The 20,494-nt window shown below is 38.4% G+C and overlaps 1 protein-coding gene across 1 annotated transcript in view; it reads right to left on the bottom strand.

The window, feature by feature from the left end:
* Positions 1-19,366, bottom strand: part of brinp2 (bone morphogenetic protein/retinoic acid inducible neural-specific 2) — a gene marked incomplete at both ends in the record, with an annotated part of 116,126 nt that extends 96,760 nt beyond the window's left edge. The window contains one exon of the mRNA XM_080503675.1: positions 18,975-19,366. Coding sequence (XP_080359801.1) covers positions 18,975-19,366 — 392 coding nt within the window. The remainder of the gene's footprint in view (positions 1-18,974) is intronic.
* Positions 19,367-20,494: the final 1,128 nt, after the last annotated feature.

The following is a 20,494-nucleotide window of genomic DNA, read 5'->3' as shown; positions in this document are numbered from 1 at the left end:
TGAAAGTTTTAAGTATCACTTGTGAGTTCCATGTGATAAAGAAAGAGGAAGACACCTTCAAGCTGCCTTTTTTTGGAGATCTAAAAATGCAAACTCATCACACAGCAATCCCGATCAAACTTCAACAACATCCATCTTCACTATGGCATGTCATCTTGACTTTTTTTATGTAGATACTTGATCAGAGTTCATTTTCCACAGCTGTTTTTTTGTGTTGGATCAAGTCACACAGTGCCAGGAAATGCCCCTTACAGTGTCCTAGAAGCCTTAAAAAGTGAGTGCTGTGGCAGTTTGCATGTTTCCATTACTTTGCCAGTTCCCAGAGTGCCAAGCATTAGGCGTACTGCCAAACAACACAATGTGGTAGACCTAACCAGTTCTTAGCACAACCTGGCCACCGTCTGCTCTTATCCATATGGTCAATTTGTCTTCCGCCCCCACACTGAAGTGAAAACAAACGAGTGTGTGTGCAAACACACACTCATAGAGCCTTCCCTACTTTTTTCCCAGAAAAAGGCACTGCCCTCCTCCTACTCCCTTCTTTACCGAGAGCTTCTTAATTCGTATTGTCAGTCTTTTTCCTCTCAATGGCTTCCTTCCTTGTACCTCTTTACCTTGCACCTCTTTCTTTCTATCCTTTCCCCATTTATGTGTTTTTGACCTGCTAACATCCACACAAAGACTTGATTATTTAGTTGCATTCCTATTGCCTTTTTAGGAGCTCTTTTGCCTGTCATTTCACAACCAATTTGCTTCTACAGCCACTGAGTTTATTCCATCCAGAGATTTGTCTGTGGACCATGGGAGGCCTGAACTAAGCCAACATAATACAGCAAAATGATTTCAGCTATAACTTCAGGCTATAAATGGGAAGAGAAATAACAAGAAAAAAAAGTCTGTTGTTTTTCTGTATAGACTATGCAAGTCATTTGCTTGTTTCCTGTGTCGTTTGACAAAATATGTGATTAATGTATAGTCTCACAGAATGTTTTGACAAAAAGTAGATTGTCGATTTTCAATATTTATTCTCTTTGGCACAGTTGCAAATCCTTGTAACAGAATTTAAGACGGGTTGCAAAAACTGATGTCAATGAAATCTTGTTCCTCGCATATTTTGTTTTCTGCCAAATCGTGACTCATTCAGTTATAAGACACAGCATGGAGCACTAAGCTGTCAACCTGCTTGTATAATAGTGCTAAAATAACATCAGATGCCAATGAACATGGATGTGAAAGACCCAACTGGGGCTTCTCTGGAATCAGTTGCCATTGGTAACACTGTGCACAGCACCGTTACTCGACTGAAGAGGACAAACCTGGCAACACAGAATTTAAAAGGATGGCACTTCTGACTTGACATGTACTTATAACCCACCTCCAAACAACAAAGTGAACATTTTCTTCCTGAATGTTAGATGGACTAAATGAGGTTTTGAAACATACTTATCAGCCTGCTGTCGTTTAAAGTGGTCACAAACTTTGATTGCCTGGAAAGGGTTGTACAAACAAACCGGGCTTTACAGAACAAAATCAGAACAGGAATCATGGTGATTTTATTTGGGGTTATGGTTAGGGTTATCAGTGTTTTATCTGATTATAACAAACCTTGATTCAAGATCAACTTGAGTTGTGTGCAGCTATTAGCTCTGCCTTGTATTGATTTGCTCCTATCAGTCACAAGCATTTTTAGGGGATTGATAGGAGTTTAAAGAAATTGAACCTTTGAAAATAGGCCAAGCACTACCCAGGGTAGGTCTAACAATTTGCTACATTTGCATCAATAGCAAATCCTCTCAGCTGTACCTATTCTCCTTTATTGGCATTATTTGGATACATTGTCAAATATCATCATATCTAAATATATTGCTATCAATATTGTTCCAACCAGTAGTGAAAAAAACTGTTAAAGATAGATGACAGCTACTGTCCAACAGAACAACTGAAAAGAGGAAAAGCAGTATCCTAAACAATTCTGTATTCTGGTTTGGAATAAGTAACACATAGGTAAAAGTGCAGGCTAACATTCTGCATTTACGTCTCAAGAATGCAATGGACATGAAATAGGGCACTTCGTTTTTAACTGAGATTAGCACAGGACCTGTAATCGTTCAAGGATTTGAAACATTCTAAACATGTGAAAGAGGCTGAAGATCCAACCAAAATGAGTCATCAAATTAATCAAAACAGAAAAAAATCTAATAGGTATGACATTTGTGAGTGATCCAGAAATTGCACCTATTGTATTGGAGTCGTACCTGAAAATCATGTTCTTGTGACATGCTTCATCTATGTGTGAAGGCAAAAGTGTTTATACATGTAGGGAATGGCCAACCTCGATAGAGAAAAGTTTGCAGTCAAAGCCTTCCCACAAGGCTGCATAACGCTGCCGCCTTGATCTCTTTCCAAGAGCTTTATGTGTTTTCATGTGGGTGTAAATGTCAGTGGCTCTTTCTGAAAAGTCAGAAAACGTGTTAGTGAAGACTTCTCCCAAATTCCAGATGATTCAGACAGCATTTTGAATATGGGTTTCTATGAGTTTAATTTCACATTTGGAAATTTTTATGTTGCCTGTATAATTACAATAACATAAATTCACACATAGAACACATGGGCACATGCTTGCATTACAGAAAAATGTTAAGACTAATGATGATTAACAGAATGTAATGTGCTACTCTTTGTGTTGATCCCACAAATTACAAAAGCAAATATCGCTTTTCTGTCATACTCCTATATCGTTAATGTCTACTGGCAAGCGTTTGGAATTTATAGATCAGATAAATGGAGGAAGAATCATTACTCCACTGAAGCTTTGCCCTTTGGCTTCTGTCCATCGCTATAACTTCCTCCAATTTCAATTCAAAAGGGAACTCCTCCCTGGTTCAAACCACCTTCCCACACTCTTATGGCCACCACATGGTGCCAACCAGTAATCAGCAGCCTCTTTATTAACCCAGTTAGCCGCAGCTCCACTGTGCTGCCCGCTGCTTAACTGCTGCCGGCATTTCACCACTGCATACTTTTCAAAGTGTTTTCAAACTTGCAGTGAATCAAGGGTATAAACAGTGGTGGAAAAAAGTTTTGGGACACCATTAAAGTCTGACATAATAATCCTGCAATTGAGATACTTCACTAATTCTGTTAACCAGATGCAACTGAAAGTCAGTGACAGCTGAACTAGAATATGCTTTTAAAAGCATATTGGTAAATAATACAGTTGCTTCAATACTATAGTGATACGTTTCTGTGTTTTTTTCACTTGTTATACAAGAACACTTTTCGTAGTATGTGGAGGATGCGTGCATATCACATGGATGACATCACTGCTAATTGTTGATTCAGTAGCGCTCGTATCCTTATGCTATGAAATACAGTCACGTTAAACCAGAATTTGAATTAATTGCCATTTAATTTAGCAGTGCCCTTTCTCAGCAAATAGTTTCCGAATATTTCTGATGACAAATTAATTATTTCATGATACAAGTCTATTTTATTTGCTCCCACAATTAAACAGAAAACCTTTATCCCAAGTTCTACGACTTAAAAATATGAAATGTAGCCATTTAAATAAGAACTGACTTCAATTGACCTACACCTAACAATGGTCACATTCAATCCTATAACCTCTTGCTAATTGATGTATTGTTCAATAATATATTGTTCAATAATATTTACCGCTAGTCGTTTCCAGCTCTTGAGTGAATGCGAAGGAACTCACAAACCGATAACCAACGATCTCGTTCATAAAACATTAAAATAAAGTGAAGTTTTTCTAATATTGGTGAGATAACAAATCATATAACTGCATTTATTGGTTTGATTATTAGCTCAGTTTCAAGATCAACATGATGGTTAACAGATCAGCAATTCTATTCAAACCTACTGACAAAATGAAGCAAAAAGTTTAAGCAGTGCATTTAAAAGCCTTTGAAATGCATAAATTCTGCCTTCTTTTGGCTAAAATTTGTAAAGACGGGGAACGCAAAAGAAACCAAAGTTGAGATATCTTCATATGTCCCACTGTGATTAAATTAAATCATATTAATAACAGCCTTTTTTCCAACTGATGTGAACTACTTGCTAATCAAACTCAAACTCTAATCGCATCAGCCGCTTCTTTGAATTTTATCATCTCCCCTGTTCTGCATGTTTGTTAAAGAAGAAACGAATGAATAGAGTAAGAGAGGGGAGAAAAGACAGAGTAAGAAGGGCCACTGGGAGACGAGTGGAGCATGTGCTGCTGTGGTTATCTGAATAAGTCTGTTTTAGAGGGGAGCGGAGGGAGTGGAGGAGTGTTTTATTCAGAAAACCTAATCTTTTGATGATGAAAAAAGAGGAAAATATTGCCTGGTTTTCCATCCCATCGGTGTTGTATCTATCGTCTTTTCTTTCTTCTTTGACGGAGAGCTCTTTTTGATGTTTTATTAGGTTTTTTTTTTTTTTTTTGTAGCTACATTTCTTCCTAGGCACACACGCATACATGCATACGCAAATGCACACACATGCATATGTTGACTTCTAAGTACATGTTTGAGTCTGAGTGTCTGATCATCAGTCAAAGGGACCGTGTGGCGCATATTTCATACAGAGACCTACTGGGAATCTTTACATCACAACTTGGAGATGTAGTTTCAACACCTCCTCCTCTCTCCACTCACACACTCAATTATTTTCATAATGCCGTCAGTATCCAGTTTAATGTGCCTACACAAAGTATGACACAGAATATCAGTAGATTCCTGAATTTTAGGTGAAATAAAGAAAGTATTTGAATTATTTGACATTTTTCACAGCTGATTTTTTTTAAAATCACTAATAACAGGCAGCTGTCTTCTCTAACAACACACTCTCAATGTAGCATCATCTACTGCTTGCCCCTGGAAGAAGTTAAAACTACCTGAAAGACCTTTAGTTTCTTGTTTAAAAAAGCAACTGGACTTGCTTTGGGTTTTGAAGACCATTCAAATACCATCCAACAGGCTTTGTCAGTTCTCCATGCTGCTCCAGATGTTGAGATGGGCAACCTTCTGAGAAACCAGCCCATCAATCAAACATTTATGGTGCAGTCAATAAAATGAATGGCAAGAGTAAAGGGCGGCACTTTTGGACTCCTCTGGCTGTGTTTAAAAGGCTCCATAGCATTGGTGTCAAACGTGTTTTATTATTGGGTCAGAGTTGGTGGTCCAAGCAACTTGTTCAATAACTACATGACATGGTGATACTGTGGAATAAAAATAGCTGGTGTTGGACAAAACTATATGCATGCTTCAAATTGTTTTGAAGATCATACGATGTCATATTATTACTTTCTTATTATCAGATAAAATGGGAAGGCTTTCAGACAAGGCTTTGTTAAAAACACACAGCCTATACATGGTAAGCCCACACATGAGTATTTAATTAACATGGCTGATTAATGTGTTTTCAGAGCTGTGTGGGCATGTTGTTTGCTTTATTGTATTTGTTGGGGCAAATACAATTCCCACCTTTATCTTTCTAATTACTGGATTAAATGTGGCCAAAATGTACTTCAGCAGCTTACATTTATAGCAATCATTTCTGTTGCCTGGTAGCACAATGCAACAGAGGAATATTATTGTACCTTATTACACTGCACCTTTGGCATCTTTGACACTGCATTCATAAATGTATTATTAAAACATTTTACTCCTCAGCATGCCGATATAGATTATCTAAGATGAAAAACTCTGCCCATATAAAAGGCTATTTTAATACCCAATTATGGTATTTAACTTTTGCCAAGCTATCTAACTGAGCTCCATTTAGCAACACTTAGTTTTTCATCATTAAATAGTCACATATTTCACTTTTAACAACCATATGTTGGGAAGTTTGAGGATGAAATGTGTTTCAATGAAAATAGCAAAGCATTGTGCGTTGTTAAAATGTAGAGTTGCACGCACATTTTTTGAATTGGATTTGCAGTTCATTTTCAGTGTTTGTTTGGAACAGACTGGCAGTGTGAGCCATTGACCAAGAAGCGGACTGTGGGTAGTTTGAATGCAGGTTTTCTCACGACAATCTGTTGTTCTCGGTGCATGTGTATGAATTCAAAGCCTGACCTCTGCAAAGAATAAATAAGCATACAACTTTATAAAGCCACATTTTAAGCTGGCAGGGTGACATTTCCACATTGAAAAGCTTTAAAGTGGCATACACCTTTAAATTCTACAGTCTGTTTTGGATAAACTTTTGGAGTTAAAGAACTCGGTCTTTTTAGGAGAATTTTTTTTTTTTTCTGACAGGAACTTTCATGATTTTGAAACTTGATAAAAGCCAAATGCAAAAGGATATTTGCATAAGCACACACCCACACACACTACATATTTGTTTTTGTCCCACTCTTGGTTTTGAAAAAATAATTGAGTCTAGGAAGGTTGAGTTTTTCTCGTTACACTCGAAACATTCAGATCCAAGCACATGAGATGGAAGGTTAAGTGACATTTAGTTCACATGGAGCATTGCATATATTTGTATTCGTTCAGTATGTAAGATCAAATTGTCTCTCCCATTCACCTGCTGCTTTGCAAATCCCTTTTGGCTTTATACAAAAAAAGTATTACGTGAGTAATTATGACCATCCCCCTCGAGTGCAAAAGCAAAATTCATTAAACTAGTCTCTAATGTAGCCTTGGTTTTTTTAAGCTCTATTCTGCAGTATGATAAGCTGAGGTGAACTGCTTATTCTGCTGATGATCAGGTACATTAGTAGGTGATGTTTTTGTCATATTTTGCATATTTTGTCATACAGAAGATTAAATTATATTTTGATGCTTTAAAGCTACACCATGTATGAAACAAAATGTGTAATTTTCAACTTAATCTGTTGTATGCACAAAGAGGTGCTGAACAATGCAAATAGTTAATCTGACTATTATTCAATTTGCAAAATTTTAAGTAAAAAAATACTCTCAGCTTTCATGCCATCACAAAACCACTATCAAAGGCTGCTGATAATTTTTAAAGTAACACAATTTCACTCTTGCAAGCAGCAGTGGTAAAGCGCGGTGGGCTTATTCATCTTCTCTTTCTAATCTATAAGGCTCGACGAGGTGTCTTGGAGTGTTGTGATAAATCCGGCGAGGCAGAGTTGTAGACAGACACAGCTTGATGCCGACTGTCAGGACATATCAGGACAACTTTGAGTATTTCAATCATTTTTGAAAGCAGCCTTAATTCAACACTCACTCACTTTTCACCAATTCTGAGAAGTTTTTATCTGTGACAAAAAATACATATCAGATTTGTTTGAATATAGGATGTCTTTTGTTTAATTTTTTCCTTTGTTGATAGGGATGAAAAACTGGCGTCGACTTGTATTACAGGTCTAATATTCACCCGACGGTGTCAAGTTCTGCATAACAACAGTATGGGAGCTTGAGAAAAAGAGGAACACACTGGATGTAGTCAGCAGACACCAAACTGAGCATAATGTACAATGCACATACTCATGGGGTAATGATGAGGTGCCAGATACTGTTGAAATACTGTTTCATAGCTTTAAAGTGCTGCATAGCATTTACTTTGGCTGGCAGCAAGGATGTACTGGTATGAAGGAGCAGGTGGAACAGGAGCAAAGGAGCAATGATAGCTGCAGTGAAACCAGTGAGGCAGGGGAACTGTGCGAACTAAAGCAGCTACGTTGGCGTTTTGCCACCTAGAAAGAAGCAGCAGACCGAGCGGAGCAGAAGAAAAGTACTGAAATGTGCTGCAAGATATGCCGCTCGCATCCAAATCTGGCAAACAATTTAGGTGCGTTTCATACAGGCTCAAAGATTTTCAGTCATCCTTCCTTTGAGATACATGAGAGGAGCAAAACACCCACATCCCCGGTGTTCCCACACTGAAGATGTATATCTGACGAAGCAGCTATGATAAATGTAGGGGTGTATATCATCCAAATGAAGCAGGAACATGGATAATGGAGAACAGTGTACAAACAAGTGTGCATTTGAGCACCAAGTTGGATCCGAGGGCGTCGCATCAACCGAGCTGGAGATTGTTTACATTGTGTCTGTGTCCATTAACAGAAACTTTACATCAGGAATGATTGGTATAATGATACTGAGGGCAGAAGGCACCGTGCAGAACATCCCAGAGGGACGTTGAAGGTTCTTCAGGAAAGGTTTGGAGAAGCGGAAGACAAAGTTGGTTAGTGTATGCACAGACAAGGAGGCCGTCTGTGTCAGCGTGTCTGCACAGAACAGAGATAACATCAACATCGGGGTACATCCATATGAGTTTGTCCTGCTTGATGCTGAGTGATCTCCTATGACAAATTGGTTTTAATGCCGACACTGACCAGGACAAGGCAAACTTACTGAGACGATAATTCAAGAGTTTGAAATGAGATGTGGCTCTCTCAAGTCATTCGGCGTTCTTTGTGTTAGGTTCTTTAGTTTGGCTTCTGTAAATACGAGAACTCCATCATTTTGGCAAAACAATGCTCTACAATTCTCATGAAAAATGAGCTCATGTAATAGAAAGTCATTTTGGTCAAGGTGTAAGATACTGTATAAGAGAATGGATGGTCCAAAAATGAGGATTCTCACACCTCAACATAATAAAAAAAAAACCCAAGAAGAACAGATATGGTATGTCATAAAATATATATTATAGACCATCTGACATTCCACATCTTTTCCTGTCTTTGATAGACTCAATATAGACCACAGTGAATTTTGACCCAAAGCCAGCAGTTGACCAGTGGATGGACTTATCTCATTAGAGACAGAGATATACATTCTGTAGCATTTTCATCTTCTACCAGGCTGGAAGCTTAAGTAGAGGATAGTGAAGAGGACTGTACTCATTAAGATATCCTTATATACAGGGTGAATACTAAATATCGTCCTATGGTAGCCATCTGAGTGACTATAAGATTGCATGTAATGACAAAATGTATGAATTAATGCATCTTTCAGTGTGCATCATCCCTATTGTAAAATTGTTATTTTGCGTCATGTTTTTTGGGGTTTCCTTGTATAAATAAAAAATTGGGGGAGTTGGGGTCTGGAAGCAGATTTTACTACTCTGCCATGTGAATATATTCTTTCCAGGTCACTTGTGGACATTTTGCTGTCATTATGACAACTTCCACACAAAATTGCTAAAGTGTATATTCCTCTCTCAACATTGTTAGGTTTGTGTTATTCTTTGTACTCCCGTAAAACCTCCCTTCTCTCTCTGCTGTACTTCTTTGGGAGCATTTGAACCCAGTTGGTGTTGGAGACCAGTGGTAATGGGCGCAGCAGTTGGTGCTTCTTTTGTTTCATCCCTTTATGAAACAGAGAGGTTAACACATCAAAGAGAACTGCAAAGGCTCTCAGTCCAGTTTGTGGCAGTGTGAGACTCACATTTGTGTTATGTTGATTTGATTTGTGAGAGATGTGTTGGTCAGCTGCAACACACACACACACACACACACACACACACACACACACACACACACACACACACACACACACACACACACACACACACACACACACACACACACACACACACACACACACACGCACACGAGAGGCAAATGTCCCCCACAGTGCAGGCTGTTGCCTCCTGACTGTTTCCATCACAGAACCACAGGCCTGTTTCTACCCTGCTGTTTTTTTTTCACAGTAAGCTTTGTGCATCTCCGACGTGAGGGGCCACAGAAGGAGTCCGCAATCTAAGCCCTGCTACCCCGAAACTCCCTGCCTACTCCACATGCTCACATACCCCCACCCAGTTTCATCTGTTGTCTCAAAGTCCAACAGAAGCACAAGTAAAAAAACAAAAGTAGACCCCTATCTATCGCTGCAGGAACTGCATCACATATCCTTTTATCATTTCAGACGGATGCAATTTTTAAAAGAGCTTGATTATTCCCCACAGTGCATTTCTCTCTCACAGTCACATTCAACCAGATGACACCTTTCACTCGTCTTTGCTGCAGTTTGACGTGATGTAAGATTTGATTGGCTGAACATCATCATATCCAAAGTTAGATTGAGTGATTTCTTCACTCTGTCAATCATAAAATTGCTTTTCAACTTAGTTCGAACTTTACATCTCTGTGAATAAACTGTATGGATTTCTTGTCACCTGTCATATTGTGCACAGTTTATTCATGGTTCATAGTTTCAATTACGACAGCTAAAATAACACCATTATCATTTCATTGTTTTGATGTTGTTGTTTCTTAACTTGTTTTTCTTTTTATTTAATTTACAGTTTTTCTGCTTCTTTCGACACATGTTTCTTAAACAATGTTTGAATCTGTTATGTTCACAGTCTGCCTGCTTTATGAATTGCCCTTCAGGGACAAATGAAGCATTTTGAAATCCAATTGAATTACTATTAGATTAATTACAATTAGACAGAGGTGGGTTAGACATATAACCACTGTACTTTTTCATATTTGTTCAGTTTTATTGGATTACAATAAATACTAGAGTGATTATTATAAATGTATTCACACGGCATGTGATTCATTCCAACAGTTATTTGATATGATAAAGCTTGTCGTCCAAAATAAGTAACAATGTCAGGTTTTGAGGTTATTTTATTGTACTTTGTTTACTTTAATGGGAAAGCTCCCCCCAGTGACTCATTAGGCAAACTTTTGAACTTTTTGGGAGTAAAAACCAGCCAAATCCTTGTGCAATTTGCGATGACTTGCTGAAGCAAATTCGAGCAGCTCAACAGACAATCCAGTAGAGTTATCACTGATATGTCTCCAGAAACCAGTGAAAATGGGATAAAACCCAATTGCAGTACAAGATTTTTGTGTCTCTTTGTGTGATATTTTTCATTTATTGGGCCATGAAAATATAGTATGGTGAAATTCTAACCTTTAAATCATCATGTCAACCATTAGTGGCACAGTTTATCCATAAAACACACAAAATAATAACATTTATTGGATATACACTGTAAAAGGTTTGCTGCCTTAACAGTTTTTTTTCCCCCCACAAAGAATTCTGCATGTGGGCTAATATAGCCATGTGTTGATTATATCAGTAATCAATGATTGCTGAAGAACCGTGATTAGCTAGAAAGATTGTACATGTAACCATTATACCCTGCTGTGGTATGTAATGTAGGGATGTGACTGCAGATAAATCCTGTAATTTGCAACATAAAGCCTGTTGAAGCAAACATCTTCTCAGTTAGTCATTAGTTATCAGGCCACTGTCAGTGGGTAGTGATGCTGAGCACTGCTCAGGCATTGACCTGTCAACTAATCATCTGTTCCTAAAATCTTGATCTCGCTGGACTGCAACAATATGTGACGAGTTAGAGATTGTATGCATGTTGGACAGCATTCACCCAAAACAATACGAGCAAGAGATACAATAACATATTTACTGTGTTCCAACAGAATATAAAGTACTTTATTAATCCCAGAAGCAATCGATAATTCTTGACCTCACCAAAACAGTGGTTCTATCCATTCCAGCAATCATCACGTCATGTCAGATCAGCCTATTATGATGCAGAAGCTTCCAGATGAGATTAGGAGTACTCATTTATTGCCCTTTCTTATAAACTTGAACTGAATGTTCCAACATCTTTAAAAATCTGCCTGCGAGTGTCTGTGAATCAAGCGAGAGAATCCTGAACCACTGCAAATGTTGCAAAACATTTTGTGAACTCCCAAATATATCATGTTAACATTATGTTGCAGCCGAAAGAGCTTGGGGTTTTAACTGTATGACTTTTCTCACAGTTGTTGCAAGATGTTGTGAGAACTAAACTTTCACTGTCACGTGCAGGTCATAGGGGATCATCAGCATTATTCTTTTAACGGCCAATCAGTAGGGCTATAACAACGTGACTTTCATGCCAAAACCACCAATGGAGAGCCTCCAAATCGCCCTTCTGTGTGGAGCTGGAATTACTTCGCCACAGATTTCAGTCATGCAAGTGCAGGCAGCAAACTTACAGGGCAGACATCCCGACCACAACCACTGATAGTTTTCCAGCTTTTTTAAGGCAATGCTAGCTGATGTAACTTAGGCGATGATGAGATTAAAGGATTTAACGGATTAGGGTTAGCCCAGGAAAATGTGGCTAACATGTATTCCCATCTCCATTACCCTTGATTAAAAGCTAATGAGAGCAGCCAATTTTACTCCTGCTCTGTAGAAAGTTAATGCAGGGAAAAGCCTGCTGGCACTTATTTTCCTTAATGATAATCAGATATTAGCATTAGTAAGGTCACTGGAGTACAATTAGAGACTAGAGAGAAGTGCATTGTACATGTCATGGAGTCACAATGCTTCCCGTTTTAACATAGCCATTCTTCATCAGTGATCTCAAAAATAAATGGCACATTTCATAACAATTCCAATCTAATCACGCCATCATGTGTTTGATCTGGACTGTCAGTCTCCATTCATTTTGTCCTTGTTGTCATTTGAACATTATCTTTGTCATCTCTAATCAGATCTTGGAGAAACAATATGTTGTTGCTCATTTCATTCAACATTACACAAATTAGCATTTCCAATGGCACCACAGTAAAAATGGCCCATTTCGTCACAAGGAAGGTTGATTTGTAAAGTACGATAATTAAGAAAGAACCAAAAAAAGCGAAGAAGAGTTCTGAGCTGAAACATTAAACTGAACTATATGAGCATCTGTATTCAAAGCCTAATATAGGAATGCTTTTAGTAAGTCATTTAATTTGGCCTGGCACTGTCTGAAGCTGTAATGTCGTTAGGCCCCCGCCGGCCTTGTTTCACTGTCACTGTCATTGTTTTCATACAAATTGGGAGGAAGTGAGCCAGCTTTCTTGAAGGATACTTTCACTCAAAAGCGGTGGCTAAAAAGTAGTGTTTTGTTGTTGTGGGTAGCGGGGGATGCAGCAATCATACCAAAAAGCAAAAACAATCCCAGAAATTTACAAATGCAGTTCAAAAGTACACCCACAAAGTGGGTGGCAGTGACTCTCCAATTGTGGAGGAGAAATGAGAGGAGGCAGGCATCCACAAAAAAAGTGAAAACTGTAAGATATCATTGCATCACGGCAGGATCGTGTTTGTGTTCAAGGTTCTTCGTTCCTAAGTACATTTAGTATTACTTGTTCAAAATAAATAAAAAATTGTTTTGATGAAAAAGGGTCCTTCAAAATGTTATTAAAGTATTAATACTACAGAAAAAGTACAAGGTTTTCCTTAAAATTTCTCTTATATTGCACTAATCTTTAAATGCCTTGAGAGGAGAATGCAAAGCATTCAATCATGTTGTTTTGTGCTGACACCATGAATAAGGAATATATTTGTATATGAGCCGACAGTCAGTGAATCAAGAAAACAAGTTCGTTGACATCAAACTTTGTGGTTTCACACTACATAAAATATTGTCCCTGAAAGCAGTGTCAACTCATATTTGCAATTACAGTCAGTTGAAGCATGAGCAGCAGAACTGTGACGTGAATTGAAAGTGTGACTGCAGCTATAAATGTTACATTTTTGTTAAGAATTCTAAGAACATTGTAAAGAGTTTGTATGTTCTTGCTGTGCGGGTTTGAATTTTCCATGCATGATATATCCATACAGGTATAGAGGTTCAGTTCTCATTAGCGAAGGGTTCTTTCAGTGACCGAGCCATTAACAGGGAGTTGGTGGGATATCGTAAAATGGTGTCATATTCTTTTAATGATACCATTTTAAAATTAAAACACAGTGGTGCTTTTCTCCTTTTTTTCTCCAAAGTCAAGTACAGGGTCAAAATAAAACTTCACCAGCATTGAAATTGTTGTTTGGGTTTATTTTTTTAGTTTTTTTCATCATTTTAAACTGAAACGAGTTTCACTCAGTGCCTACTGCTGTAATTTCCATACAGTATCCAAGATATAAAAGCTTTGAATTAAAGAGAGAGCTCCCTTCTGCATTACGTGATCTATTTTCAGCTCAGAATTAACTTTTTTGTCCTTCACAGTTGGAAAGACATGCTGGAATTGTCATCATGCATAAAGAAAATATAAATACAACATCTTACATTATTCTTGTGTAAGTATTCTTGTGTATAGTGTTTTTTGCATGGAGATTCTCCAGAAATTAAACAACTGATAACTATACAAGACATTTTGGGTGTACATATGTCTCTTGTCCTTTAGTTTTTTACTATTATGCAAAACTGTATAGTGCAAAGCAGGGGTGGACTTGTGCTTTTGAATCATTTACCATGCAGCATGACAAAAAATCTAAAACCTGTAAACACAAAATCAGAAAAGACCACCTAAGGTTGCATAAGGCGACAATCTAATGCTCATGAATCCCAAGATGCCTCAGCAAAGAGAAAGCTTTATGTTTACTCACTTGTTTGTCTTCTGTCTCAGCTTTGAGTTTTTCAGATTTTATTTTTTTTTTCAAATCAAGTATCTAACAAATTCTGGAAAAGTTGTGATAAGGAATCACTCAAAGTGTCCTGCAGCTAAAAAGCGGAGTCATACGACAATCTGTCCCACTTATGTCACAAAACTTTCACCTGTCATTTCACACTACTTTCCCCTTCACCTGTAAGTGATGCTGTCATTTCCATTTCATTCAAGTTGAGGCAGAGGGAGATGGAAAGGAAGAGAAGACAGTGGGGACTGACGGAGGCAGATAGATGGAAGCAAAAAAAAAGACATATTGTGTTTTGTAAAAGAAAAATACTTCATGTTTAAGTGAGACTTGACAGAGAAGAAACTAAAACTGGGACTGGCGAAGAGCAGATCTCACTGTGAACAAGCTGGTGAAGTTCAGCTAACTATTCCTGTGTTAACAAAAAGACAGCCAGAAACAAGGCGGGAGTGAGATAGTGAGTCAGAGTCTCTATGAGTCACCTCAAAATGTACTGCATGTCTTTGGAAAACAGAGTCACAGTGAGCTCCGATAGCAACCGAAAGAACGAATGATTGGCCAATATCACTTTCATCCAAATTTACATTTGCGATGGAACAAATGGTCATGACAGAATCTATTTTAACAGAACATTAAAGGAGAGAAAGGAAATGAGATCCCGGAGTGTAAAAGAATGTACATGATTGCAGTCGAGGAAATCTATCACACGTGGCATTAAATTTGGAGTAATGATAATGGTGACAGGGGCCGACATGAACTTGAGACCTAGTGCAGGACTGCACTGCATCATTTATGGCACGCAGCTGACAGCCTCAGGACACACACACACACACACACACAGCGAGTTCACACTGTCCTCCACAGCAGGAAATTATTCAGGCAGATATTATTTAACAAATTATGCAGTACTAATTGTTGTTTGTTTGCTTGTTTTCTCTTTTAAAAACAAATATTTAAGCGTATCTTCATGCTATGTCTTTGGAAGCTGACGCACTATGTAAAGTTGCCAAGACCCACCATTGGAGCCGCGCCTGTGGGTGGTATTGCCACGTGACGGCACTGACATGGGAGAGTTTTGTGGAACCAATAGCTGTGAAGTCGGGTACAAAAAAAGTGTGTGAAGTCCCATAGGGTCATGGTAACCTGCAACACACACATGAAACCACTTTAGACTTCCTACAGACTAAGAACAATCTTCATTCACTTGCATGTTTAACTATTCTGAATGAGGGAAATTCTAATAGCATCTGTTTATAGTGAAGTTAAATCGAACCAACACTATCACAAAGGTGCCAAATTGAAAAATGAAATTCGAGTTGCCCTCCTCCTAATCTCGAAAAAGTTGCCATCAAAACTGAGTTGTAAAAGCAGGAATGTCAAACACATTTTTAGTTCAGGGGCAACATACAGCCCAATTTCATTTTGAGTCGGTCGGTCTGCTACAGTAGTGCCATAATAAACTTTGAATTTAAATGTCAATGTTTTTATTTGTCGTGGCACAAAGTAAGCGTGAGGAAAATATCTAGATTTCTGTTTAAAAAAATAGACAATTAACGCATAAAACTATAACAATCTCAGTATAGAGCCAATTCCAACAATATCTTCTCATGGCTAAAAAAAACAAATACACAATGCATGTTTTTTTTTTTTCTCAACAAACTCACTCTCTGCATGGTTTTGAAGCTAATGCTAGTTTGCCGGCAATCATCTCAGGGTCTCTGTGTTGTGTCTGCCACGCTTAATAAATCTATTTAAAAAAAATCTTTTTTTCTTTGAAATTCTCACAAATTGCCAAGTTTGGAGTGTTGAACTGGAGGAAAGACAATATTATGATGCATTGTGTTACCTGTTGAAGGCCTCTAGAATAATCATAAATGTCTACTTCATTATCATATATCCTGCAAGTTCTAATAGCAGCTCATAAAGAAAAAAAACATATTTTGTCAAGTCAATCAGCTCAGGAGTGGGCTACGTTTTCCACATGGATCGTGTTTCAAAAAAACATTGTATTTGTTAGCATAAGTTGACACACCGGGGTGTTTTTTCACAACTCCCAGGTGGTCTGAACAGATAGTGTGAGGAAGAAAGAAAATAGAAAACGCCATGAAGAACATTGGTTAAGACCAGAAACAGGATATGTATTTAAGAGGGAATCCAAACATATAGAAGAGCAAAAAGTCAACAGGATTGAGTCAAACATGATTGGAGCACAGCCTACACAAACTGCTGCACTCCATTCTGTGCTTGTCCTGGAAATGAGCAGTTCCCTCTTTTATCTATCCACACATTACATTGAGGGTATTTAAAGCATGCCTTTAATCTGCCAGACAAAATACATTTACCATTCCCACAGATCCATGTTTAGTCACTCTTTGAAGTGCCCGATTTTTTTTGTTGATAAATTAGCAAAGACCGCATGGATCACAGCAGAAACTTACTTTAAAATCGTTTTACCCCCAAACTGAGGGCACAAGTTGCAAGCATAAGCAGCTCATTTAAAATTAATCAGATAATCAAACCTCTAAACTTAGATGCTGCGACCACCACTAGTCTCAATGAAGAATATTCTGAGAAACAGTTGAGTTTTCATTTTTCCCCACCAGTAAGAAAACTAAACAAAAGTTTATATTGAGTCGTGTATTTTTACTTCATGATTTATTTCTTGAAGTGCAGCATTTAAAAAAAACAACAATAACAAGCTGAAAACAAGATTTTCATGCACACTGTGGAATTTCCGATATATTTTAGTGTGTGACGCATCCTTTTACATTTCAGTCTGTATTTGGCTGCTCACCGTTTCAGTATGCTCAGGATTAACTTTAGTGAATGTTTTTTATTCAAAAAAATAAATAAATGTGACTGTGACTAAATATGTACACCTGTAAGAATAATTTATAATTAACCTGTGGTGAGTGGGTGCCAGCATCTGCAATTTGTTCACATACAAACAAACTTCAACCAAAAAAACCCCCCCAAAAACCAACTATATCACACAGAACCAGGTTTTTAAAGTATCTACTTCTTGGAACAAACAAGGAATAGAAATAAATCATGTATCCTGCTGGAGGAAAATTAGCAACTCTGTGTTAAGATAGTGATTTTATCCATTTGTGATTGTCTGCAGTGTGTGTATTTTTATTCTTTATTGTGTGCAGATGAATCTACTAAGAAGCCAAATGAACTGAACTGTGATTGGTGGACTTGGTCATGCTTGCTGGGTGATATGTTACCGTATGAAGGACTGGCTTTTTAAAACTTTCATGATTTGTTTGTGATGGCCTTTTTCTTAATATCTCAACTGGACTTTGATAAGACACCTCTGTGAACCTCAAGATAGTTTTTTCTTCCTTTTATTTTGGCAGAACAGTAGCGAGACGGATAGTTTTTTTGTGATGGAGAAACAATCAGAGTGGTATTTCTGATGCTACATTACAAAAGATATGCAAGTTCTTACTTAGAACAGTTGGCCTGCCTTGAGATTCAATATTTTTTCACTTGTAAATTGTACTTCTTTTGAAAAGAAACACTTTATTGCAACTCAGTGGCAACTTGAAATTTGGGGTAAGTTGAACTTTAATATTTCCTAACACAAACATACAAGGTTTAACACGCAAAAAATATTGTGTGTGTGTGTGTGTGTGTGTGTGTGTGTGTGTGTGTGTGTGTGTGTGTGTGTGTGTGTGTGTGTGTGTGTGTGTGTGTGTGTGTGTGTGTGTGTGTGTGTGTGTGTGTGTGGGAGAGTGACATAGTTTTATTTTTATGTTTGCGTTAGAACTCCCAGCATTATGTGGAATGAAAAAAAAAAAATCAAGCAAAGGGGGCCTCAGAAACAAGAGGAACATGCTGGTCATGATCTGGAGAGAACTGACTGAAATGTCAGATGTGCACAATGAACGCTGACACAGTGTTCATACCAAGGGAGTAAAAAAAAGTGTTGCAAACTGTTGTGAACAAGCCGTTCCAAAGCGTTAAGATTCTGCATCTCAAATGCTTTGGATTGCAGAGATGATGATGAGCTACAGGAGGAGCAGCATCACCGGAGCATGAAAACAACAATATCTGGAGTGACATCAGCGAGGCAGCAGATCTGTGTGAGGAAACCGCTAAGGACACTACAGACTGTTCTGCAAAGATTGTATCCCAATAACTGTATATGAAAATGTCAACAACAGTTGTTTGATTCCATGTTATAAATACCTTTCATTTGGAAGGGGATGATGGTCATCTAAAAGTCATGATCATCTTATAATTGGACCAATTTGGTTAAATACAAAATAATTGTTAAATATAAATAATGAAATACAAACTTCTTTTGTTTTGCATCACAGGAAACAAGACTGAATTGTGATTCAATGTGACTGTGACAAGGGAAGCTATAAAACCGAATGCCACAATTGCAAATGCTTGTAAAAGAATGAGATGGAATGTTGAGAAATGAACTTAATGAGCAACATGACAACAGAGAAAACATTTAATTTCACAAATACGTAGATAACCTACTACACCCAGCAGTTTCAATTATGGCACCATGTTTTTCCCCCCTCAAGTGGCTAATCTTATAAATGTGCAGGCTCCAACACACACTCACACAGACTCACAGATTCAGTGCTTTCTCACCTGTAGATCTTGTATCTGGTAGAAAATCCCTGCTGAAAGCGCTCTCTGAACTCTGTGTACTCCGGACATCTGTGGAAAGGTCCCTTCTCTGACAGCAGCCAGTCCAGCTGACCTCCGCTCTGCCTCGTGTTGAAACCCAATGCTGAAGAGCTCGAAGGGGACGAGGACGAAGACGAGGCGGAGGAGGAGGTGGAGGAAGATGAGGGAGACGACAGAGAACCATGAAGTACCTTTCCTCCGTGCCCTCCGCTGCCCACCTGTTCAGCTCGGGCCGGCCATGGCAGCCATAGTAACATCCAGGGCAACCATAGGAGCATCAAGGAGGATGCTGACCATCTAGCAAGGCAGGCATGGGAGTACCTCTCTTTTCTCATTGGCCAAGGAGTCGCCATGGTCCCGGTGGTGATGGACTAGGACACCTGGGACCGGCATTTCTTCTGACAGTCACCTCCCGCAGGCCTAGATGACAGAAACACACACAAACACACACACACACACACACACACACACAAACATTAAATCTTCAGTTTCTTTATAGACTGGAAAAGCATATATTTAGTGTACAAAAGATTTCCTCGCAATATCCGGCTCTTTATCACTGACAGACAAGCTGTCCACACACTGTGATAATAAAGGCCACATCGCATTCTTCAAACTACTATTCATCATGTCAACGTCAATCACAGCCATGTGCTTGCGTTCATGTAAGAGGTATTCTTTTCATGCCCGAGATTTACATGGCCTGAGAATTTGAGAAATTTAGTCCTACTCCCAAACTTAAGAATAAAAGCTATTTATCAAGGTTTTTAAGTCGAACAATCACTCCTAATTTCCCAGATATTTAAAAGACCTCCAGAGGTTTTCTAAGTGGTTAGGAGTTGCCAGCAGGGGGCGGCACTAAGGTGAGAGACTCATGCGGGAATGTTCTGAGAGCTTTGTTTGATAACTAGCAGCCGATCAAAAGGTATCCGGTGCTTTAAGTGGGCCGGTATGCACAAGTACAGCTGCTGTGCCAAACATGATTGCCGTCCATGGAAGCAGCTTTTATCAGGATTTACAGTCATAATTGGAAGATATGCTAAACTGTATCACGTATGAATAATAATAATAATAATAATGATGATAAGACAAGCGGTATGAAATGTATAATTTCTATATTTAATATGTAACCCAACGGTGAATCATCTTGATTGTAGTTTGTTTTCCACTTGTAAACCAGACAACTCAAACATAAATTATTGACCCGTAAATGACATGCAACATGACATGCTATGAGCAGCACATCTGTTCTTGTTAAATCACAATTTTCTTTGCGTGCAGGAAGCGAGACTTTCCCAGAGACGCGCCTGAATTGTTACGTGTACATACAGTTTAGTATATCTGTACGTTATGGTGGTAAATCCCTGTATAAGCAGCTGGAACAGAACAGACATCTCCAGCGACAGCCAATCAGTGTGCGCTTTTTGGCAGTGAATCACTTTTAGGCACACCACTGGCACTTTTACATTTTACCCCTCAGC

The sequence above is a fragment of the Blennius ocellaris genome, assembly GCF_963422515.1.
Source record: "Blennius ocellaris genome assembly, chromosome: 10".
Taxonomy (NCBI): domain Eukaryota; kingdom Metazoa; phylum Chordata; class Actinopteri; order Blenniiformes; family Blenniidae; genus Blennius; species Blennius ocellaris.
This window is presented reverse-complemented; position numbering and strand designations above follow the sequence as displayed.